General features: G+C 37.6%; 1 protein-coding gene and 1 pseudogene across 16 annotated transcripts in view; one reads left to right on the top strand and one right to left on the bottom strand.

Moving 5' to 3' along the window:
• The window catches only part of THOC2 (THO complex subunit 2), a 112,890-nt gene that overhangs the window by 32,634 nt on the left and 54,790 nt on the right, over window positions 1–25,466 (top strand). For all 16 annotated transcript variants that reach the window (XR_009691934.1, XR_009691933.1, XM_061136532.1 and 13 more), the window contains exons 8-9: window positions 12,356–12,522; window positions 23,934–24,026. Coding sequence is in view for 14 of the 16 variants with exons in the window: in XM_061136532.1 (XP_060992515.1) it covers window positions 12,356–12,522; window positions 23,934–24,026 (260 nt within the window). In the remaining 2 variants the exon portion in view is untranslated. The remainder of the gene's footprint in view (window positions 1–12,355; window positions 12,523–23,933; window positions 24,027–25,466) is intronic.
• On the bottom strand, window positions 8,703–12,348 carry LOC133051865 (histone-lysine N-methyltransferase SETMAR-like; annotated as a pseudogene).

Raw genomic sequence — 25,466 nt, 5'->3', positions numbered from 1 at the left:
AGGGTAGGCTCTACATTTTTCCTGCAGCATTTTGATCTAGTTTGAGATGTTTGTCAGTACTACCTTGCTATAGGTTTGTCTTTCCTTGTATCCTGCCATGTACTGTCAAAATGGTATTCCCTACATAAAAGTTCTGTGCTGTATGAGGTCTTCACATTTTTAAAAACTTTATCTGCTTGTTTGTTGACATCTCTTGTCTGTCCTTGTTCCTTCTATTTTTTGTCCTTGTGAGTTTACACTTTATTAGTTCTTTGTTATTTTGGGAACATTTCGGAAAGGGATTTTTGTATGCTTTTATCTAACTGAGAAAAACATACACTGTGTACTTTCTTTTCTTGAACTTTGTCCCCATAGAGAACAGGCTATGTTACTGTATCTGAAGAACAGTGTGGCAATCACAGCTGTAAGCTCATGACTCACATGGATATTCCATGAGTTTAAAGAATTTGATTTCTTGGGCTAACCCTGTATTCTAGTCTGTCAGGTGTACTACAAAGCACGATAGCCCAGAAGCACTCAAATGCCACCTCTGCAGTGTAGACTTCTTTGGCTACCCCACCCCCCACCCCAACACTCCCTATTGTTCACTATATTTCTTCTGAGCATTTGGCACCATATATTATGCACTGTATTTTATGCCACACCCCCACTGGAATGTAAGTAAGTTCCATGAGAACGAGGGTCTTTGTCTGTTTTGTTTAGTACCTCTAACCTAAGTGCCTGGTACGTAGGTGCTGAATAAATACTTGTTGAAAAACAAATGAATGTTTCCCACTTTCTAGGATAGTTTATACTGATTCTTAGCCTCTTTCTCCCAACGTGGAGGATTTGAGAAAGTTCATTTCCCTGGCTCAGTGTTTGTTTCTCTTTGGCTAGCTGATTCCTCTCCTCCTCCATTGTCTGAGAAAGAAATTTTTCATAGTTGAAGTTAAGACTGAGTACTCATTCTTTCAGTGTTAGAATTTACCAGATTCCTCCTCAGTGCAGACTCTAGGTATTCCTTGTCTCATCTGGCCAGAGGAGTTCACTAACATAGCATCCTGCTTTTCATGACATCTTTGGATGAGTTTCCTCTTGTTTATTCCCATTGTTTCCTCTCTAGGAGCAATCTAGACAGATAATACCTAAGCTATCTCAGGTCTGATCTTCTTCACCAGCCACTGACAGAACTGGTATCTGGTTTGGGAGGCTTGCATTTTAGATACACTTACATTTCAGAGTACTCGGTCTGATCAGGAGAAATCCTTATTTATTCTATAATTAACAGATAGTCATTTGCTCCCTCAAAGATTCTGGCACGTCAAAATTTTATGTCCTAAATATGAAAAACAGTATTTATATTCTGTCAGATAGCCTTGGGATGTTTACTGCAAGCAAGCAAGGAATAGGAACAATTATGAATCTATCTGGTGGTTGCAACCTCAATTGTGACAGTAAGTTTGAGAAACTTAATAGGAATGTATAGTGATTATTAGGCTCTTGAGCTGCCATGTCATAGATGCCTCACAGATGATCCCCACATCAAGATGGCAAAAAGCATATTTTAGAAATTAGGGGAAAGAATATCAGAGATGGACTATTTGTTTTTTGGCTATGCCGAGTGGCTTGTGGGATCTTTTCCCTACCAGGCATTCAGCCTGGGCCCTTAGCAGTGAAGGTGCTGAGTCCTAACCACTGGACTGCTGAGAAACCAGAGATGGACTCCTTTGATTGCTGAACTAAACTATAAGCTGTCTATTCTTCCCTATGCCCTTCAGAAAAAGTAATAGCTAGTAGGTATTCTTTCCTTTTCTTTCTTCTAAATTAGTGGTCAGCAAACCTTTTCTGTAAAGGATGAGATGGTAAATATTTTTTTCCTTTGTGGGCCGTGTGTTTTTTGTTGCAGCTACTCAATTTTGCCATTGTTGTGTGAGATCAGCCGTGAACAATATGTAAATAAAGGAGTGTCTGTGACAGCACAACTTTACGTACAAAAATTGAATGGGTTTGATCCATAGGGTGTGGTATGCTGATCACTGCTGTCAATCGAAAGTTATGGCTAAAAATTAGTCATGGAGCTAGCTTGAGTTTAGTTTTGGAGACTGAAAGTGATTCTTGCTGGTTTGGGGTTTAGTGGCCCAGGATCTTTTTGGCTTTGACTCTCTGATCCTTTCCTTCTCACGCAGAATCAGAGCCCTCTTCGCCAAACCTCAGGACCTTCATTTGTCACCTGGTGTCCAAGGTTGTAAATCTGATTGGAGGTGGGAAGGGTGGGGTGAGAATCTCTCCTCCTCCAGTCTCACAAGTCCTCTTAGTTGTTTGTTAAGTGACCAGAGAAACATTAAAAACAAAACGCTAAGTCAAATGATTTTATTCTTTGGCAGATTATGGGACATTTAACCCCTTTGAGTACATTGTCTTGAATGTACTTAGTATTCTGTCTTTAGATCAGTTTGGATATAAGAGCCATTCAGCCTTGAAGCTTCTTATTGTATCAACACCCTCCTATCCCTTGGAAGTGGAAACCAGTTGACTGCTTCCTTTACCTAAGGCTTTGCTTTATTGGTGTTATTTACTATACAGGAGTTACAAAGAAGTCATTTATCTCTACTATGAAAAAGAAGACAGCAATTGGTGTTCTTAAGTATAGTTTTTTTTTAAACTATTATACTTTTATCTTGTTGGATGCATTGCTCTGCATCTTGCTTCTCTGGTTCTTGCCTTGAAATGTGCAGTTTTTTGCAAATACTATCTCTTAGAAATAGTTTAGCATAAGTTTTCATTAGCCTGTTTTAGTCCATTCAGGTTTCTGTAACAAAATCTCACAGACTGTGGGGCTTATAAATAACAGAAATGTATTTCTTACAATTTTGGGGGCTGGAAGCCCAAGATCAGGGTGCCAGCATGGTTGGGTTCTCATGACAGCCCTCTTATGGGTTGCAGACTGCTAACTTACTGTTGTATCCTCATGTGGTAAAAGGGGCAAGGGAGCTCTCTTTTCTAAGGGCATTACTCTGATTCATGAGACTATGCTTTTATGACCTACTCATCTCTCAAAGAGCCTACCTCCTAATACCATTTCATTGGGCAGTAGAATTTCAACACGATTTTTGGAAGTACAAAAAACATTCAGACCATGGCTTAGCCTGCTTCTAAAGTAAGTTTACATGCCAGAGCTACATCATGTCCTTTTGTTCAGAACATGGTTTTTCTTTGTCTTATAAGGTTTATTCTGTCAGGAACATGATAATTGAAGCTATCATTCTGTTTTATTGTCAAAAATGTATAGGCTGGATGTCTCTCCCAGTCATGTTTACAGTGTTATCTGGGTCTTTTTGTTTCTGTTAAGAATCTCAATTTGACCTATCCCTAAAAGAACCATTGTCGCTTTAATCATGTTTTTTGCCTCTAATTGTGGTTAGTTGCTCTAATACTGGTCATCTTATCCATCTTTGGGGAACATTCAGTTACTTTTCCTTGCGTTTTTTCCAAAGATGTATCATCCAAAAGGTGTGAACTTTCATTATGGGTAGGGAAGGCATTTTATTAATCTCTGTATCACAAGCATTTGGTACATAGTGGGTAGTTACTTAATGTTTCTTTAAATGAAGGAATGAATCCATGGCCATTACAGGTCTACCATTTAAAAATGTTACTTCCCATATGGTTCCCTGTTTGTTCCTGAAAAAGCATATGTGTGTGTGTGTGTGTGTGTGTGTGTGTGTGTGTGTGTGTTGCTTAATGTAGCTGATGTAGAGGTAGGGGGTAGGCTTTATGCTCTTTCTCAGGATGACATGACTATCAATGCTTGGGCTGGATAAAAGCCTTTTTAAGATGTTTGAGCACAAGATTGCCTGTTCTACCACAACTGCCATTAGAAAAAAAATATTTTGTATATTTTAAGCTTACTTATTGTTACTAAAATCTTAATTGTATATGAAATAGTTTAACTGTTATTTAGCAAATCTCTACTATTTAAAAAATGATTTTCTAAATCCTTCATTTGGTTTCTTTTTTTTCTGTTATATAGCATATGTGTGTTAGTCACTTGGTCGTGTCTGACTCTTGTGACCCCATGTACTGTAGCCTGCCAGGCTCCTCTGTCCATGGGATTCTCTAGGCAAGAATACTGGAGTGGGTAGCCATTTCCTTCTCCAGGGCATCTTCCCAACCCAAGGATCGAACCCTGTTCTGCGCTGCAGGCAGATTCTTTACCGTCTGGGCCACCGGGAAAGCCCGTTATGTAGCATAGATCATTCCAATTGATTGGACTAACTTATGGCACCTGAGAGATAAATAGAAAACTCATAAGCCAGGTTTTTTTGGTAAGAGATGCAAACAGTGTCATCTGTTATAAATAAATGTTGCATCCTGTTCGTCTAGGTTACAACCTTAAATTGCCTCTAGAAAGAAATTGGTTGACATTACAGATCACTGTAAAATAACCTTTGTGGAATAATACTGTTAAACAAAACATAATGTTTCAATGGTTCATTCTGTAACACATTGAAAATATAAACTGTAAAGCAGTGTGAATGAAACACAACTTTTCCATGTAATATGTTGCTGTTCTAGTCCTTATACACAAGTTTTGTGGACTATAGCTTAAATGGATAGTTATAAGCTAACAATTTTTTCTAAAGTATATTCAGTGTATCTTTTGTTCTCTGATAGAATAGGGCATTGTTCATTTTTATTTAGTTGAGTGAATTTTTATATTTAGTAGATGTAGGAGTAGTTATAATGTTGGAAAGTTTGCTAGATCCTACTTCCATACTCTATTAGTGTTATAGCAGTTTGAAGGTGGTTTTTTTTTTTTTTTTTCAACTTTATCTAGGCATAAAGTTGTGTCTGACTGTTTGGAACTCCATGGACTGTAGCCCACCAGGCCCCTCTGTCCATGGGATTCTCCAGGCAAGAATACTGGAGTGGGTAGCCATTCCCTTCTCCAGGGGATCTTCCTGATTCAGGGATCGAACGTGGGTCTCCTTCATTGCAGGCAGATTCTTTACCGTCTGAGCCACCAGGGAAGCCCATCTAGGCATAATTAAATAAATGTGCGTATTTAAAGTGCACAGCTTGAGTTTTAATACATATATACACCTGTGAAAACATCTCCATAATCTAGATAATGCACTTTTCTGTCACCCACCCTCCAAATTTCCTCTTGTCCCTTTGTATTTCATTCCTCCTTACTCCCTATTTCCTCCCGGGATAATCAATGATCTGCTTTCTTTCTTTTTTATAATGCTGTTGCATTGTTTTTTAATTTGTAAAGTTTTAAAAATATTTTGTCTGTACTTGGTCTTCATTGTTGAACATGGGTTTTCTCTAGTTGTGGTGAGCAAGGTCTAATCTCCAGTTGCATTGTTCAGGCTTCTCATTGCAGTGGCTTCTCTTGTTGCCGAGCACATGCTCTAGGGCATGCAGGCATCAGTAGTTGTGGCTTGCGGGCTCTAGAGCATGGGCTCAGTAGTTGTGGTGCATGGGCTTAGTTACCCCATGGCATGTAAAATCTTTCTGGAGCAGGGATTGAACCCATGTCCCCTGCCTTGGCAGGTGGCTTCTTAACCACTGGACCATCAGGAAAGTTCAGTGATCTGCTTTCTAAACTAGAGATTAGTTTACATTTTCTATAATTCTTTTATAAGTGAAATCATACAGTGAACATTTTTTTTGGTCTGACTTATTTAATTCAGCATAATTATTTTGTAATTTATCCATGTCGTTGCTTGTATTAGTTGTTCTTGTTATTGTTGAGTGGTATTCCACTGTATATTTACAGTTATACTGTACTACATTTTATCCATTCACTTGTTGATGGATATTTGAGACTGTCCTATTATAAATAAAGCTGCTGTGAATATTTGTGTATAGGTCTCTATATGGACATAGACATTTTTTCTCTTGAGGTAAAACCTAGGAATGAAATGGCTGCGTCATATGGTAGGTGTTAAGTTTAACTTTTAAGGAAGCTGCTGATTTTATAAAGTAGTCATACTATTTTACTTTGTATATTTCCACCAGCAGCATTTAAAAATTCCAGTTGCTATTTTGGAGTCACTTGTACATTCATCAGTTCAGTTCAGTCGCTCAGTCGTGTCCAACTCTGCGACCCCATGATTCGCAGCACACTAGGCCTCCCTGTACATCACCAACTCCCGGAGTTTACTCAAACTCATGTCCATTGAGTCAGTGATGCCATCCAGCCATCTCATCCTCTGTCATCCCCTTCTCCTCCTGCCCCCATTCCTCCCAGCATCAGGGTCTTTTCCAATAAGACAACTCTTCGCATGAGATGGCCAAAGTATTGGAGTTTCAGCTTCAGCATCAGTCCTTCCAATGAACACCCAGGACTGATCTCTTCAGGATGGACTGGTTGGATCTCCTTGCAGTCCAAGGGACTCTCAAGAGTCTTCTCCAACACCACAGTTCAAAAGCATCAATTCTTTGCAACTCAGCTTTCTTTATGGTCCAACTCTCACATCCATACATGACCACTGGAAAAACCATAGCCTTGACTAGATGGACCTTTGTTGGCAAAGTAATGTCTCTGCTTTTTAATATGCTGTCTAGGTTGGTCATAACTTTCCTTCCAAGGAGTAAGCGTCTTTTAATTTCATGGCTGCAATCACCATCTGCAGTGATTTTGGAGCCCAGAAAAATAAAGTCAGCCACTGTTTCCACTGTTTCCCCATCTATTTGCCATGAGATGATGGGACCAGATGCCATGATCTTAGTTTTCTGAATGTTGAGCTTTAAGCCAACTTTTTCACTCTCCTCTTTCACTTTCATCAAGAGGGTTTTTAGTTCCTCTTCACTTTTCTGCCATAAGGGTGGTATCATCTCCATATCTGAGGTTATTGATAGTTCTCCCAGCAATCTTGATTCCAGGTTGTGCTTCTTCCAGCCCAGCATTTCTCATGATGTACTCTGCATGTAAGTTAAATAAGCAGGGTGACAATATACAGCCTTGACGTACTCCTTTTCCTATTTGGAACCAGTCTGTTGTTCCATGTCCAGTTCTAACTGTTGCTTCCTGACCTGCATACAGGTTTCTCAAGAGGCAGGTCAGGTGGTCTGGTATTCCCATCTCTTTCAGAATTTTCCACAGTTTATTGTGATCCACAGCAGTCGAAGGCTTTAGTAAAGCAGAAATAGATGTTTTTCTGGAAGTCTCTTGCTTTTTTGATGATCCAGTGGATATTGGGAATTTGATCTTTGGTTCCCCTGGCTTTTCTAAAACCAGCTTGAACATCTGGAAGTTCTCGGTTCACGTATTGCTGAAGCCTGGCTTGGCGAATTTTGAGCATTACTTTCCTAGTGTGTGAGATGAGTGCAATTGTGCGGTAGTTTGCGCATTCTTTGGCATTGCTTTTCTTTGGGATTGGAATGAAAACTGACCTTTTCCAGGCCTGTGGCCACTGCTGAGTTTTCCAAATTTGCTGGCATATTGAGTGCAGCACTTTCACAGCATCATCTTTCAGGATTTGAAATAGCTCAGCTGGAATTCCATCACCTCCACTAGCTTTGTTCATAGTGATGCTTTCTAAGGCCCACTTGACTTCACATTCCAGGATGTCTGGCTCTAGGTGAGTGATCACACCATCGTGATTATCTGAGTCGTGAAGATCTTTTTTGTACAGTTCTTCTGTGTATTCTTGCCACCTCTTCTTAATATCTTCTGCTTCTGTTAGGTCCATACCATTTCTGTCCTTTATTGAACCCATCTTTGCATGAAATGTTCCCTTGGTATCTCTAATTCAACATTCAATATCACAGTAATCCAAGCCTATGCCCCAACCAGTAATGCTGAAGAAGCTGAACGGTTCTATGAAGACCTACAGGACCTTTTAGAACTAACACCCAAAAAAGATGTCCTTTTCATTATAGGGGACTGGAATGCAAAAGTAGGAAGTCAAGAAACACCTGGAGTAACAGGCAAATTTGGCCTTGGAGTACAAAATGAAGCAGGGCAAAGGCTAATAGAGTTTTGCCAAGAGAACGCACTGGTCATAGCAAACACCCACTTCCAACAACACAAGAGAAGACTCTGCACATGGACATCACCAGATGGTCAACACCGAAATCAGATTGATTATATTCTTTGCTGCCAAAGATGGAGAAGCTCTATACAGTCAGCAAAAACAAGACCGGGAGCTGACTGTGTCTCAGATCATGAACTCCTTATTGCCAAATTCAGACTTAAAGTGAAGAAAGTAGGGAAAACAACTAGACCATTCAGGTATGACCTAGATCAAATGCCTTATGATTATACAGTGGAAGTGAGAAATAGATTTAAGGGACTAGATCTGATAGACAGAGTGCCTGATGAACTATGGACAGAGGTTCGTGACATTGTACTGGAGACAGGGATCAAGACCATCCCCATGGAAAAGAAATGCAAAAAGGCAAAATGGTTGTCTGAGGAGGCCTTACAAATGACTGTGAAAAGAAGAGAAGCGAAAAGCAAAGGAGAAAAGGAAAGATATTCCCATTTGAATGCAGAGTTCTGAAGAACAGCAAGGAGAGATAAGAAAGCCTTTCTCAGTGATCAATGCAAAGAAATAGAGGAAAACAACAGATTGGGAAAGACTAGAGATCTCTTCAAGAAAATTAGAGATACCAAGGGAACATTTCATGCAAAGATGTACATTCATAGGCCATACTTTTCGAGGGTGCAAGGAAAGGCAAAAATATTCAGAAGTTTTCTTCCCAGAGCTTTAGGTAAACATCTCTGGAGAATTTATGAAAGTCGAGCTCTTTTCTGTAAGATGATCATTGTATTGGTCCTTTCTTTCCTTAGTATGAGAAGTGGAAGAAAAATGTATTCTAAGCTTTGGTTTCATAAAAGGAGGAAAGAAATATTTAAATTTGGAGGGTTTGGTTTTCTAAGTGATGGCTAAGATACTGCAAATTAGACTTTATAGCAATTAATACTGCAATTAGCTTTATAGCATTTAATATACTTAATGTGGAGATAATAGAAGTAACTCTTTTAATAGAGAAATCATTAATAGATTATATAAGAGTTTTCTTTGAAAAATCCTGTAAGTCATCCATAAGGTATAGTGGTTAGACCCAACATCTCTTCCTCAGTTGACACTGTTCTTTTTTGCTCCAGCGTTAGAATAAATCAGTGCTTATTTGTTTGTCCCAGATGAAGTGGTTAGCTTGCATTTAGGGGCTATGCCTAATGAACAATCTGTAATTAAAAATTCTAGAATTCATTCAGCTTGGTGCACAAGGCATAAGGGAACTGATAAAAACTGAGGGAACAGCAGAGTGATGTGCTCACTCTGGGTCATCAGCATATATTATTTTGAGATGAGTGGTGGATGAAGTTGACTATATCATTTATTTTTTAAATTAGTTTTGAAAGTTTAATTTTTATTATAGTTGTTTTACAATGTTGTGTTGGTTTCTACTGTGCAGCAAAGTGAATCAGCTCTACGTGTGCATATAGCCCGTCTTTTTTGGATTTCCTTCCCGTTTAGGTCATCACAGAGCTTTGGGTAGAGTTCCCTGTGCTATACAGTAGGTTCTCATTAGTTATCTGTTGTATACATAGTGGTCTGTATGTGTCAGTCCCCATCTCACAGTTCATCCCACTTCCCCCTTCCCCCTTGGTGTCCATATGTTTGATCTCTGCATCTGTTGTCTCTATTTCTGCTTTGTAAATAAGTTCATCTGTACCATTTTTCTTGATTCCACATAAAAGCGATATCATGCTATATTTGTTTTTCTGATTCACTCTGTGTGACAGCCTCTGGGTCCACCCATGTCTCTGCTAATGGCACAATTTCTTTTCTTTTTATGGCTGAGTAATATTCCATTGTATATATGTACCACATCTTTATCCATTCATCTGTTGATGGACATTTAGATTGCTTCCATTATCCTGGCTGTTGTAAATAGTGCTTCAATGAACATTCAGATGCATGCATTTTTTTGAATTATAGTTTTCTCCAGGTATATGCCCAGGATTGGGATTGCTGGGTCTTATGGTATTAGGTTGATGAAAGAGTAATTGTGGTTTTGGACCCTGAATTTTAAATCATTATAACTAGACTCAAAGACGTCTTTATTAATCAAAATAGGAACCATTACAGTCAACATATTTTTGCCAATGAGAAATAAGTTTGTTTATTCCTGTAGCATAAAAATCTGTGCTTTGGGATTCAGTGAACTTTTGGAAAGCATTTTCTGTCTCCTGATGATTGTGGAAGCATTTTCCCTGCAAAAGGTTGTCGAGATGCTTGAAGAAGTGGTAGTTGGTTGGCGAGAGGTCAGGTGAATATGGCGGATGAGGTGAAACTTCACAGCCAGATTCATTCAACTTATGAAGCATTGGTTGTGTGCTGTGCAGTTGGGTGTTGTCGTGGAGAAGAATTCGGCCCTTTCTGTTGACCATCGATGGCTGCAGGTGTTACAGTTTTCTGTGCATCTCATTGATTTGCTGGGCATACTTCTCAGATGTAATGGTTTCGCTGGAATTCAGAAAGCTGTAATGGATCAGACCGGCACACACAGACCACCAAACAGTGACCATGACCTGTTTTTGGTGCAAGTTTGGCTTTTGGAAGTGCTTTGGAGCTTCTTCTTAGTCCAGTCACTGAGCTGGTCATCGCGGTTATAGTATAAAATCCACTTTCTGTTGCATGTCACAATCCAGTCAAGAAGTGGTTTGTTGTTGCATAGAAAAAGAGAAGATGACACTTCCAAGTGATGACTTTTTTGATTTGCAGTCAGCTTATGAGTCACCCACTTATCAAGCTTTTTCACCTTTCCAGTTTGTTTCAAGTGCCAAATGACCACAGAATGGTCGACGTTGAGTTCTTGGGTAATTTCTCACATAGTTGTAAGAGAATCAACTTTGATGATCTTCTCAATTGGTTGTTGTCAACTTCCAATGGCCAGCCACTGTGCTCCTCATTTTCAAGGCTTTCGTCTCCTTTGCAAAACTTCTTGAACCACCATTGCACTGTATGTTTGTTAGCAGTTTCTGGGCCAAATGCGTTGTTGATATTGTGAGTTGTGTCCTTTATGACCCATTTTGAATTCAAATGAGAAAATTGCTCAAGTTTGCTTTTTGTCTAACATCATTTCCCTGGTCTAAAATACATGTGAAATAAATAGCAGGTAATAAGTTATTAGCCAAAAAACATAAAGTGAGAAATGCACATTAAAATGATATAGAACATAAGCATATTTATTTAAGAATGCATTCCAATATCAAATGGCAAAGTTCCACAATGCAAAACCACAGTTACTGTTGCACCAACCTAATAGTTTTGTTTTTAATTTTTTAAGGAACCTCTATACTCTTCTCCATTGTGGCTATACCAATTTACATTCCCACCAATGGGAATGTAAGGCCAGACACTATAAAACCCTTAGAGGAAAATATAGGCAGAACACTCTATGACATAAATCACAGCAAGATCTTTTTTTGACTATATCATTTAAATGATTTGTCTCTCTTATTTTGCATTGTTTATTATGTGTAAATGGTTGCATTCTCAAATGCACATATGATCTAACTGCACTATAATACAATTATAGTAACAGCTGAAGATGAATGCAAATAGAGGTAATAATAGTATTGAGAGTAGGGTGGCTGATAGGAATGTTTATTAAATTCGTGTCTATTGGCCTTTTAACTTACTCTAGGAGATTAGCAAGGGTAAGTAACCATCAGTTCCTATTAAGTGCTTCTTTCCCTTCTCTTTCCTGCTCTACCTAGATTGTTTTCTTACTTCTCTGTTTGCTTCTATTTTGTCCCCAGCTCCTTGGTATTCTCTTATCTTTAGTATCAGCAGTGTACCTGATTTCCTTTAGAATTACTGCCAAAAACTATGAATGTACAATTACTTTTTGTAGCTTTGTTGTGTGTGTAAGATAAACTATGATTCTAAAAATGATGCTCTACTTTCACAAACCTGAACCTCAAACTTGTTTATCCACATTCCAAATAGCTCTGCATGAAAGTTGTCTAACTTGTAAAACACATTGTTTGATTTTCATATTTTGATAAGAATTAAAAATGTGAATCTCTTTCACTAGTGTGAGTAAACAAGAACTGATGAGATAATGTGGCATAGAAGTTTCACTTAGCACAGGGTCCTGGGCTTAGCTGTGTCAGTAATCTGCTCTGTAATCCTGGGCAAGTCATGTTTCTCACCTGTAAAATATGGGGGGTTGTCTTGATGACCTTGAAAATGAAGATTTCCCTCTGGGGCAGAGAAGGCAAACTTGTAAAAGAAGTTGTTTTTAAAAACATCTTTATTTTATGTAAGTTGTCCCTGAAAGTTAATGATTTTCTAGAAATGATGTATAATCACTTTTGAATTTGTGTATATCTCATCTGTTACAGGCTGCTTTAATCTGGATCCCAATAGAGTTCTGGATGTCATTTTAGAAGTGTTTGAATGCAGGCCAGAACACGATGACTTCTTTATATCTTTATTAGAATCTTACATGAGTATGTGTGAACCGCAAACACTGTGTCATATTCTTGGGTTCAAATTCAAGTTTTATCAGGTAAAAAAAAATGTGTGTGTGTGTAAATTTTGTGATTTTATATGTAAAATTTAAATTTTATTTGTAAATGATTGGTTTCAGCTCAGCCATTTTAGCAGAAGGGATAAGAAACTACATTAGTGGTATGAATGATGTGATGTGAAAGCCTCTAAGAAAGCCTAATAAATTTTTGCCTTGAGAGAGATGGAGTCAGGGAAGACTTTACAGATATAACATTTTTTTGGAACCTGGTGCTTGAAGGCTGTATGAGTTTGTTGAGAGTTGTCTGTGCAGAAGTAACAAATAGTGTGTGAATGAAGACATGGGAGATAGAATGTATATAACAAGTTGAAGAAATGGTACTTAGTCTCATGTGACTGGATTGTAAGATATGGGGGAAAAAGGGACAGGAAGTGAGGTTGGAAAGGTTGGCACAACTTTAGATTGTCAGGAGCCTTGAATGCTGTGTTGAGTTAGAATTTTATCATATAGGTAGTTACCGCTGAAATTTTTTATGGATGTGAATAAATTCTTGAGGCCTTTCTTATATCATTTTTCACTTACACCACTGCATAGTTATCTTGCAGATCTCTGGCCTCTGATTATTTCTCTTTCAATCCATCTTTCATATTATGGATATACTACTGTTACATTCTGAAAGAGATCTAATTAACACACTGCTTAAAAACCTTTGCTGGCAGGATGAAATTCAAACTTCTAAATGTAGCAGAAAAGGCTCTTCACAATCTAGGCCCATTCTTTCTTTCCAGCCTTATCTTTAGTAATTTTTTCCCCTTCACATCTAATATTCTGGTTATATTAAATTACTAGCTGTTACTTGAACTTTGGTATGGGCATTGCTATGTATAGACCTCTGTCTAAATGCAGTTCCTTATAATTGGAAAATGTACTTACCTACCCCCTCTCATCTGTCTTTTCTTCATCTTGTAAATTCTTATTTATTCTTTAAGATCAAGTACTTCTTGAATTATAAAAGTTTTTGGTGGACACTTGACTCATGCAGAGTTTAAGTCACTTCTTAAATTCTGTTCTTATAAAACTTGACTCAGACTTCTAGCACTTATCAGGTTATACTGGAATAAACTATGTCTGTCTCCTTTGCTAGGTTGTGAGTCATTCAGGACAGGATCTATATTTTACTAATTTCTCTTGATTGATTTTATTGCTTAGCCTGTAGTAAAAGTTCACTAATTATTACAAATGAATGATCTATGTTTTAGGAAGATAACTCTCTTGATAGCGTGGAGGATTTTAATGTAATAAGGCCTCTGTTGTCTTTCTGGTCTAGCTTTTCTAATTTGTCTACCTGCCTGGGATTTTCAACTAGTCAGGAAATACTCATTTACTGAGTTTTTGTGGCATGTTGTTGCTTTGTTAAGCACTGAGGATACTCTGGAAAAGAGTGTCTATTCCTGTTCATAAGAGCTCAAGTTCAGGATAGAAGGACAACTTCTTTTAGGATTCTCAAATATAATCCACCTACTGCCTTTGGTTATCTTAATTTTTCCATTTCTGTATAATGTTCCAGAAGAGAAATTAGTTCAGAACTAAAAGCATATAGCTTTTTGGTACCAAACAAGAGAAGTGTCAGGGTTTTGGGGCAAGGGTATTTCACCTTTGTTTAAAAATTAGTGATGGTAGTCATTCCTATCCCTACTGGCAGCCAGGGAGCCCACTCTTAGTATAGAGAAAGAGAAGTTCAGGTATTTAATTGCACCTTGATTGTTTTGGATTTGAGAAAATGAAGCCAACTGCTGAAGTGACAGGGTAGCTGAAATTTAACTTGAGCATGATTAATTAGAATATAGGTTAGGACTTTGGAGACTGAGGGTTTCAGGGCTTATTGCAGTGAATAATGATGACCTAATGCTTAATATAGTATTGTTAGTTGAATATCAGTTTTAGAATTAAAACTTTCTGTATGAGACTATTCCTCATAATGGCAACACTTTTTGAACTGAATTAAAATATCCCTGGGGGTTAACCAATGTTGGAATGATCTTTTTTTTTTCCAAAGTAGATAATGGGGCCTTTGTCTTATATGAGAAATGCCCAACCAAGAAATATTTGATTTAGAAATAACCTATTATTAGAAAGAGTAACCCTGGTATTGTTCTGTATAATACCATTTGCTTATTTTTATTGCCTGAGCAATCTTATTTTGGGAATCTGTAATCTTAAGGACCGCTGAGGGCAGGGGAAGAAATGTAAGAGATTTTAGATAATTTGTAGTCTGGCGAGGTAAAGTAAGAAAAGCCACAAAAATCAAGAACTGCTGAGGGCTTATAACCTGGGGAATTGGTTCCTAAGCATGTATACTCACCCTGTGTACTGGTCTCTTGCCTAACTCTGCCCACCTCACCCCCCTGTCATCACTTCCTGAAAATGTTTACTCCCCCTGTCCACAACTCATATTTTCACCAATTGGAAATTATTTGTATTAACGGGGTTCTTTTAATTTTTTTCCTTAATGCTAGGACTTGTAGGCAAAGTTAATTATTTCTGCTATAAAGTCAGAGTGATTTTATTCTGATTTCAACCTGGGATTACCTGTACTGGATGTTTTGACTTGGAAAGGTGGTAGGGATGTAAGCAGTTTTAGAACAGACGTTGGAAGATCTGGCTGATTTAGTTCCCTTAACAGAGATTGCTGGAATAGAGGGTTTAGGGGGTCAGCACAAAGGGCAAGAAGAAAGGAGTACTAGAAAGTTTGAGGATACTGAAAGACAAACTTGGCTGGGTTTGTCTTGTCATAGGAAGAGGAAGGAGATGGTGACTCTCACTCTTGTCCCAGCTTCTTGGTTTCTTGATTCAGAACATAATAATAGCGGTGCCATGGTTATGCACTATTATAACCCAAATATACCCATTTAAGGAATATTGACTGAACACCTCCCATGTGCCAGGTAGTGTCCTAAGTGCTGCGACTACATATGTAAGCAAATAAAAATCCTTGCCTTCATGATGCTTATATTCTAAGCAAATCATATGACACATTAAAAGGTGATCAATGAGAAGGGGGCAAAAGAAGAAAGAAAGAGAGCAGGATAAGGAAGAATGAGAGTACTACTAGGGTGGCGAAGTGGCAATTTTAAACAAAAAAGTGAGAGTAGACCTCATTGAAAAGGTGAGTTTATTTAAGCAAAGAAACAGATGTGAGAGTGTAAACTGCAGATATTTGGAAGATCCTCCAAGCAAAGAGAACAGCTAGGGCAACAGTCTTAAGGTGTGAGCATGCCTGATGTGTTGAATAACAGCGAGGAGACCAGTGTGGCTGGATCAGAGTGATTGAGTGGGAGAGTGGTAGGGGGTGAGGTCAAAGTTGAGGGACCATATCACATGGAACTGCTGCAAGGTTTCTGACTTCCAATGCCAGGTGAAGCCAGTGGAGGTTTTGAGTGATATGATCTGGTGTAGTTTTTTTCATTTTGTTTCTCTTTTACCTTTTCATTTTATTATGAACATTTTTAGACATATAGAAAAGAGTGAATAGTGTGAATACCCATAACTGTATCACCTAGAAGTATGTTTATTAACACATTGGTATAATTTTTTGGGAAATATTAATTTATATTACAGATCGTGAATGGTTGCTCCTAAATACGTTAATTTATATTTTTAAAAGTAAGGACATTTTTTTTAAGTTGTTTTTCTTTTTTCATTTATTTTTATTAGTTGGAGGCTAATTACTTTACAATATTGTAGTGGTTTTTGCCATACATTGACATGAATCAGCCATGGATTTACATGTGTTCCCCATCCCGATCCCCCCTAAGGACATTTTTGTATACAACCATGATACTGATTTTATATCTAACTAGATTGCTATCATAGCTCAGACCGTATTCAGATTTTCCAAGTTGTCCCCCAAATGCATTTTATACCTGGTTAGTTCAAATGATGATCCAGTCAAAGACCACACACATATAGTATTTGATTTTGAGGATTTTTTGCTCTCTTTTAATTTAGAATAATTTCCCCCACCCCTTCCATTAATAGCAGTGACTTATTGAAGAGAACATTCCCAAAGAAGACTCCACCTTTTGGATTTATCTAATTGCTTTTTGTGGTTGGTTTAATTTGTTCTTTATCCCCTGTTTTTCTTATATGCTTGGAGTTAGGGCTAAAGGCTCGACTATGTTCAGGTAAAATATTAGTGGCAAAAATACTTTATAGGTTGTGTTATATGTTTCATATTTCATAGCATCTAATACTGACTTCTAATATTTCAGTAAGTTGATGACAACATAATCCCTCCATTATACAATGACATTTCCCCGTCTTGTCAACAGCAAGTTATCTGTAGGTTGATATTTGGTAACATGTGAATATCCAGTTTTTCATCAACCTTTCATTAAGTGTAATGTAACTACATGGATGGTAGTTTTCTGAGTCAGTTATTTCCTTTGGGGTTCCAAATTGTTGGTTCACTAATTTTATCTTGCCGTCTACATTATGAGCCATCGGTTGTCCCTTATCAACTTGATTACTTGGTTATCCTGCAGTACAGTTCCTACTAAAAAGACAGACAAATACTTCAGTTTCTTTTCTACATTAATTACTAGCCATCAGAATAAGGAGTTTCTTTTTTTTTTTTAGAATAAGGCGTTTCTTTAGTAGACACATCTAATGGTGACATGAGTGATATGTGTGTGAGAAAGAGATGAGAGACAAAAAAAAGTGTGTACATGTGCATTTTGACTTAGGTTTTCAAAGAATCAATATGGTTATGGTAGTAGTGGAAATAGATGATGTTCTGAATATATTTTGAAGGTAGAGCCAATAGTATTTGCTGATGGATTATATATAGAATGTGAGAAAGTAGAGTTAAGGACTGTCCTAAAAATTTTTTTTTGGACTGAGTAGCTAAAAAGATAATTGTCGTCATCGACTGAGATAGGGTAAATTTCAGGTGGAATGAGTTTGGAGTACTGTGGGCAGGAATCAGGAATTTAGTTTTGGGCATGTTAAGTTTGAAATACCTGTTAGAAATTCAGGTATCCAAGTGGACATGTTGAGCAAATAACTGGATATTGGATTTGGTGTGCGGGAGAAAGAACTTGAACTAGAAAGGGCTAGAAATAGAAATGTGGGTGCCAAAAGCACATAGATGATATTTAAAGTTGTGATACTGGATGGAATCATTAAGTTGGATAAGAGAACCCAAGGCTGAGCCTTGGGGCACTCTGATGTTAAAGGGCCTGGGCAAAGAGGAGGAGCCAGCAAAGGAGATATAGAAGGAACACATGTAAGGTAAGAGGAAAACAAGAATATAGCATCTTGGAAGCTAAATGGAAGAAAGAATGATAGGTCATTTAAGATGAGGACTGAAAAATGGTCATTGGATTTATTAGCAGGGAGGTCAAAACTAGCCATATTTGTAGAGTTTGAGTGATGTTAAAAGAGAATGGGGAGAATGGCATTAGAGACAATGAGAACAGACAACTCTATAAAGGAGTTGCTACAGAGAGGCACAGATAAATGGAGTGGTAGCTTGTTGAGGAAGTGAACTGAGATTTTCTTTGAAGATAGGAGAGAGACTGTTTATGTGTTGATGGGAATGATTGAACAGAAAGAAACTGGTGATGTAGGAGAAAGAGGAGAGAATTATTGGATTAGTGTTCTTGAATAAGATAGAATGCAGCTTGTAGCGTAAGTGATGGATAAACTTTAAATAGGACCACAGGGAGTTCACATATAATAACAGGTGGAAAGGTAGCATATCTGGGTACACTTGTTGGTAGGTGGATAGATCTGATGGTGAGAATTTGTAGAGGTCCTGTTGATTGATCCAGTTTTCATGCTGAAATAGAAAGCAAGTTCATCAGATGAGAAAGGGAATGATAGAGGAGGTATTGGAGCTTAGGAGAGAAAGTAGGAAATAGTTGTGTAAGAGAGTATGAGAGTGAATGGACTAGAGAAATAAGAGTATAATTGGCCAGTGACATTAAGGACCCACTTGAGGGTGGATATGTGAAATTAGTACTTTGAGGAGTTGTAGCTATTGGTAATGTTAGAATTTAGGATATGGAGTGAATGGCTGAAATAGGGTAGAGGAGGTCTTTGCAAGAGTGGAATTCAAGGAACTGAGAAACCAGCATGATGGAAGTATCACTAACATGTATATGAAAATCTCCAAAAATTAAGAAAGGAATAGAGTTGGAGAAAGTGACAGTGATTCAGAAGCTAAGATCATTCATTGCTAAGTAAAGGGCTGTGACCCAGGGGTCCATAGATGACAACAATAGTACATAACTAAAAGTGGCAGAGTACAGAACTCTCAGAGCTCTGTCCCTTCATAAAAGCAACTAATGAACTGGCAAAAAACTGTCAATCAACTCACAGAACTCTGGAATTTAGTCAAAACTTAAAGAACCAAGGAATGATTTGGTGAAGAAAGAAGCTGCTGTTTGGGATAAGAGAGCTCTGTAGCATTTTAAATTGCCTGCCTACTATCTCTCACACCCAGATTGATGGTGGCTGTGAAGATAAAATCCGGCATTCCTAGTACAGATTGCTAATGCCTGAGGATATAAAGAATTGTTCTCAAAGAATTTGGCCTTCTGGCTACTCCCTGAAGGATTGGTGCTAGGGCTTGTCTTTGTTTTGCCTGACTGGGAGCATCCCTCAGGCTAGGGTGAAAGTGAAGTCACTCAGTCCAGGCAACCCCATGGACTACCAGGCTTCTCCGTCCATGGATTTTCCAGGCAAGAATACTGGAGTGGGTTGCCATTTCCTTCTCCAGGAGATCTTCCCAACCCAGGGATTGAACCCAGGTCTCCCGCACTGTAGGCAGACGCTTTACCATCTGAGCCACCAGGGAAGTCCACTGGGCTAGGGTGGCTTTTGCCAAAAGCATTTGAAGGCACTGTTACTTGCTTTAGCAGTCTGGAGTAAGAGACAAGCAATAGAGAGACTGAAAGCCTGGGAAGGAAGAAGGAGAAAGAAAGGGGAATAAGAGCTTTAGAAAATTTCCTGCCTGTATGGAATCAGAAGCAAAAAAAAAGGCCAAGTGCATGCCCAGAACTGGATGCATGCTCCAGAAATGGCTGAGAAGACCCAATGGTTTTTCCTCAGGCTGGCCTTCAGGCTCTGCACAAGCAGGAAGTGAAGACTAAGGCAGAGTTGTAAATGGCCTGGCCAACTGTTGAGGAGTGCCCTAACAAAGCCAGTGTGCAAAGACTGGAAGAGTATTTTTTTTTCTTTTCTCTTCGGGTCTTTAAGAAATGCAAAACACTAGTTGACCACTAAGATGAAAGAATACAAATTTCAATGATCACACACAACAGTAGTATAGACTACAAAGTTAGTTTAGAGAAGTCATTAAATAAGCAGACAACAACAAACCCCATAGAGGGGGCAGAATCTGATTTTCAGAATTGCTACACAGTATTCAAAATATTCAGTATTCACAGTATTCAGTTTTCTACAGAAAATAATGAGTTTTGAAAAGGAACGAAGTAAGGCTTATTCATAAGAAAAAGAATTAATAGAAAGTATCCCCGAGGAAGCTCAAGCAGTGGACATACTAGATAAATAATTTAAGTCAACAGCCCTAAATATGCTTAGTATCTATAAGAAACCATGGAAAAAGAACTAAAGAAAACCAGGAAAGCACTATCTTGCCTGACAGAATATCAATAAAAATGTAGAAATTATTAAAAATTATTTAAAAAGGAACCAAACAAATTCTGGAGCCAAAAATGTGGTAACTGAAATAAAAAATTCTCTATATGGGTACAGCAGCAGATTTGAGAATGCTGAAGAAACAATTAGACCACTTGATAAATTAATTGAAGTTATATAGTCTGAGGAGCAGAAACAGAAAAGAATGAAGAAAAATCACCAAAGCCTAACAGACCTATGGGACACCATCAAGTATACTAATATGTGAGGAGTTCCTTGGCTGTCCAGTGGTTAGGACTTGATGCTTTCACTGTTGTGATCCTGGGTTCAATCCCTGTTAAGGGAACTAAGATCCCACATGCGGTGCAGCCAAAAAAAAAAAAGGTCTGTCAGTATGTACATTGTGGAGTCAGAGGCAGAGGGGAGAGAGAGAAAAGGACAGCATATTTGAAAAAATAATGGTGGAAACCTTCTCAAATTTGATGAAATGTATGAATCTACACATCTAAGATACTTGAGGAACACCACATGGGATAAACTCAGAGAGATCCACCCTGAGACACATTATAGTCAAATTATAATATAGTATATTATATATATATAATAGTCAAAGAGAATCTTGAAAGCAGCAAAACAGATGTGATTCATTCATACAAGTGACCTCAGTAAATTGACAGCTGATTTCTTCAGAAGGCAGTGGAATAGACTATATAAAGTACTGAAAGAATGAAACCAAGAATTCTATATCCAACAAAACTACCCCTCAAAAATGAGAGATTATGATATTCCAAAATAAAAGTTTGGGGAGTTCATCGCTAGCAGACCTGTCCTACAAGAAATGCTAAAGTGAGTCCTTTGGATTGAAATGAAAGGACACTAGACAGTAACTTGAAGCCATATGGAAAAATAAAGAACATTAGTAAATGTAATTACATAGCTAAATATAAAAGCCAATATTATTATATTTTTTGGTTTGTAGCTTCTCCTTTTTTCTGATATGATTTAAAAGACAAAAGAAGAAAACAACAATTATAAATCTAGTTGACACACAATGTGTAACAATATTAAAGGGGGAAGGATAGAGATTTATAGATGCAGAGTTTGTATAATATTGAAGCTAAGTTGATATTAATTCAAAATATGTTATAAGTTTAAAATGTTAACTGTTAACACTCAAAGTAACCACTAAGAAAATACTTAAAAAATAAATAGAAGAGGAAAGGAACAGGGAATTAAAAAAAAAACACTAAAAAAGTGATGGAGGAAATGAGAAACAATAAAATAAGACAGGAAACAGATAGTAAAATGGCAGAAGTCCTTCCTCATTACTAATTATTTAAATGTAAATGGGTTAAACTTTGTAATTAAAAAGCAGAGTTTGGCAGAATGTATAAAAAAAGCAAGATCCAACGTCATGTGACTTTTCTATAGTGTTAAAATTCATTGTAATAAAATGAGAGGGGAAAAAAAGCATGATTCAACTATATGTTATCTATAAGAGACTTTAAGATCCAAAGATACAAATATGTTGGAATCGAAAGTATGTAAATAGATAACCAATGCAAACAGTATCTAGGAGAGATGGGGTGGCTGTATAGACTTTAAAGCAAATTTTTTTATAATAGATATCAAAAGACATTATATATTGATAAAAGGGTCAGCCTATCAAGAACATAAAGCAGTTAACTGTATATGCACCAAACAGAGCCTCAAAATATATGAAGCAAACATTAGCAGGATTGAAGAGAGAAATAGACAGTTCTACAGTAACTATTGGAGATTTCCATACCCCACTCTCATTAGTGGATAGAAAAACTAGACAAAAGATCAGAGAGGAAATGGAGGACTTGAGCAACACTGTAAACCAGTTAGACTTAAAACAGACATATATAGAACAGTCCATTGGACAACAGTAGATTACACACTCTTCTCAAGTACACATGGAACATTCTCCAGGATAGACCTTATATTAGACCACAGAACAAGTCTCAATACATTTAAAACATTGAAATCATATAAAATATTTTCTTGGACCACAGCAGAATGAAACTAGATCACAAGAATAGTGAAGGATAGTGAGTGATAGAAAATTCAAAGCTGGGTGGGCTTTAGGGAGCATGGATGGGGAATAGTCTGAAAACAACTATAAAAACAAAGATGATTCATACCCTACCTCCAGGCCTAGTAGTGTGAGGGGTCCAGGGAAAATAGCCACCACTTGACTGGGTTACAGTGGGAGTGGTGTTCCTAGTGAATGCTAGGCTCTGTTCAGATGTCAAGGTGAAAGCAGGGAGAAGAGGTTTAGAGGATACATTTAGAGGAGAGGTTCAAGGTATAGGGGGTTTTGCTGAGGATGGGTCATGAATTCCAGAGGATTCCATAGAAGTTCTTTAAGAATGTGGATACATGAGATAGGACAGAACAGGGATTGTGCAGAGCGATAGGAAGATCAGAGTACAGGAATTGACATTTGGCCCTGAGAGTTGGAGGCTTCTTATGGCTCACTTAAGCAGAGTTAACGGGGAAAATGTGAATATTCCTGGTGGATTCAAGTCAGTGAGCTTTTGTGGTTTTGCTCTGAAACCATGACCACCATTTGTTTTCATGGAAAAATGTTTTGATACTAAAATAGCCATTTAAAAACAATTAAAATCAAAGTTGTTGTTAAGTTGAGGACTTAATCTGTCTTAAAAATCATGGTGAAATAATGCCTTTTTTAATATATCTGTTAGTTTTGTTAGCTTCATATGTGCATAACACATATGACAATTACGGGAGGAGGTTTACTTATAAAGTTCTCAAGTTCAGTATTGAGTAGAAGCAGAACATAATGTATTGTCACCATTTTCTTTTTATTTGCATTGGGCCATTTAGTAATTGCCAGTTATCTTCACTTCATTCTTCTATTCATCTGACCCCAGGCCATTTAAAAATTAAGTGAAAGTCATCTTGATAGCCTTCAGAGATCCATCTGTTTCTCGGTAGGACCAATAGAGCTGACCTGGGATTGGCCATTCCTAGTTTTAAAATGTTTAATTATCCATGTGTAATAAGTATAGTAGTAGTAGTGTTAATCCCTCAGTGGTGTCCGACTCTTCGCAACCCCATGGACTGCAGCCTGCCAGGTTCCTCTGTCCGTGGGATTCTCCAGGCAAGAATACCAGAGTGGATTGTCATTTCCTCCTCCAGGAACTCTTCCTGGCCCAGGAATGGAAGCTAGGTCTCCTGCATTATTGGCAGATTCTTTACTGTCTGAGCTACCAGGGAAGAAGTACAGACACCCGTTTTGAAGGGGAAGTCAGCTGACAAGCAGATATACTTAGCACAGAACCCAAGAAATAAAAGAACAGGGAGAAAAGTATCAAGCAGACACAATGGTTCCACACTTCCAAATTTGTCAGTCTTGTCTATCTGCAACTCCACTGAGAAGTACTTGAAAAAGCAAGTTAAGAAAACACACATATAAACAGAAACCCAAACCAAGTATTATGCAGTATAAAATCTCATTCTGTTCAAGTTTCAGATTTTATTCAAATATTAGCATGTGTCCATTTTTGAAACTGCTTTTCTTGTGTTCATCAGTTGTACCAATGTGAAAAGAGATATTCATATGATTGTATTTGTTCTGAATTCGGATGTTATTATTCATGGTCAGGAAGAGCAATGAAGCTTATTGTTGCCCTAGAGTTATTTGATCTAATTATTCTTAATTATTGGTAGATTAAAAAGATAGATTTTAGTTGTACTTTTTGCACTAAATAGAAACTTTTCTTTTGTTTTTCAAGGAACCAAATGGAGAGACTCCTTCATCTTTATACAGAGTTGCAGCAGTACTTCTACAATTTAACCTTATTGACTTAGATGATCTTTATGTACATGTAAGTTAAGTGGGCTGCTAAGAATATTTGGTTATTCATCCCAGGGGTGGGGAAGAGGAGGAGGCAGCCATGTAGCACTCCAAGATTGGTTCTAGATGCTCAAGTCTTAGTTTTTGAAGCCCTATTACATTATTGCTTTGTGTTTGCTTTATAAAGTAAATGAATTTAGTTTATAGGAACCATGGAAATGAAATACCTTTTGTACAGAATTCAAGGTTAACTGTGAAGTTAAAGTTCTTAATTGTCATCAAGGCATATGTCATGTAGAGAGAGGCCAAGTTCTAATCAGTGTGGTTTTAGACTGCTATATTATACACGCACGGATTATGGGAAATATGGGTTTACCTAAATAGTTCTTCCTTCTCCCCTACATGTTAATTTTGAGGATTCAGGATGAATTTGGAACTTTTCATGTACTTTAAAAAGATAGCTTCTCTGGTGTTTTTACTGCTGGATAATAGATGTGCTTTTATTGCAGGATCTAGAGGAATGTGTATGTGGTTGTGATAGATGACCTCTAGTTCAGCAACAGCTTAGCCTGTCAGTTTGAAAACACTAGGTTTGTAGTATAGAATTTCTTGTTTTATGAGGTTGTGAGTTAGGATATCTATGAACTGTTCAAAACTGACATCATCTTCACTGCCTCTGAAATCACTTTCTAACTTCTAACTTCCTTGCCTGTCATTACACATAATGGTTACAGAGCTGAATGAAATTTGATCACTATCTTGGAAGCAGTCATAGTCTAGCAAGGGAGAAAACATTTTGCATTCTATAAGTACTTTATTGGAAATATTCACATAGTGCTATGAGGGCTCAAAATAGGTAGTGACCATCTCTGTCACTGGGGGATTTTGGAAGGCTTCTCCAAACTACTGATGTTGAACTGGGAACTTGAGGTGTTGGCCAGGCTTAAATAGGTGGAAAGCATTGTAGGTAGAATTAACTGAATATAAAGGCAAGAGGTTTGAAAAGATTTCATTATCCCCTTAGGGGAACACTGAGAAGCTCAGAGTGGTTGGAGCCTGGGATGGTATGTAGGGGAAATGAGGATGGAGAAGTAGATTGGAGGCCAAACTATGAAGGGTTGTTAAGGGCCATGGTAAGGAGTTTGGATTTTTTTCTTGTTGATAGTAGACAGCCATTCAAGATTTAGTGTAGACAAGGATGTACAAACTGAAAACATGAAAAACTGGTCAGAAAAAGAAGAATCTGAAGACATAGGTATGAGTTTATACAAGCAAATATAGACTTGGAGAACAAATGGAAAGTACAAAAATGATGATAGATTTATTATTGATATTTTTCAGCTTAATTGTAAATATAAGCAGAGTTTAAAAGTATTCCTGTTAAAGTGACAGGGATTTTCAGATGGGATTAAAAACCAGTTAATTGTTTACATGAGACTTCTGAAACCTAAGGGCAAAGAAAGGTTGAAAG

Source organism: Dama dama, chromosome X, assembly GCF_033118175.1.
Source record: "Dama dama isolate Ldn47 chromosome X, ASM3311817v1, whole genome shotgun sequence".
Classification (NCBI taxonomy): Eukaryota; Metazoa; Chordata; class Mammalia; order Artiodactyla; family Cervidae; genus Dama; species Dama dama.
This window is presented reverse-complemented; position numbering and strand designations above follow the sequence as displayed.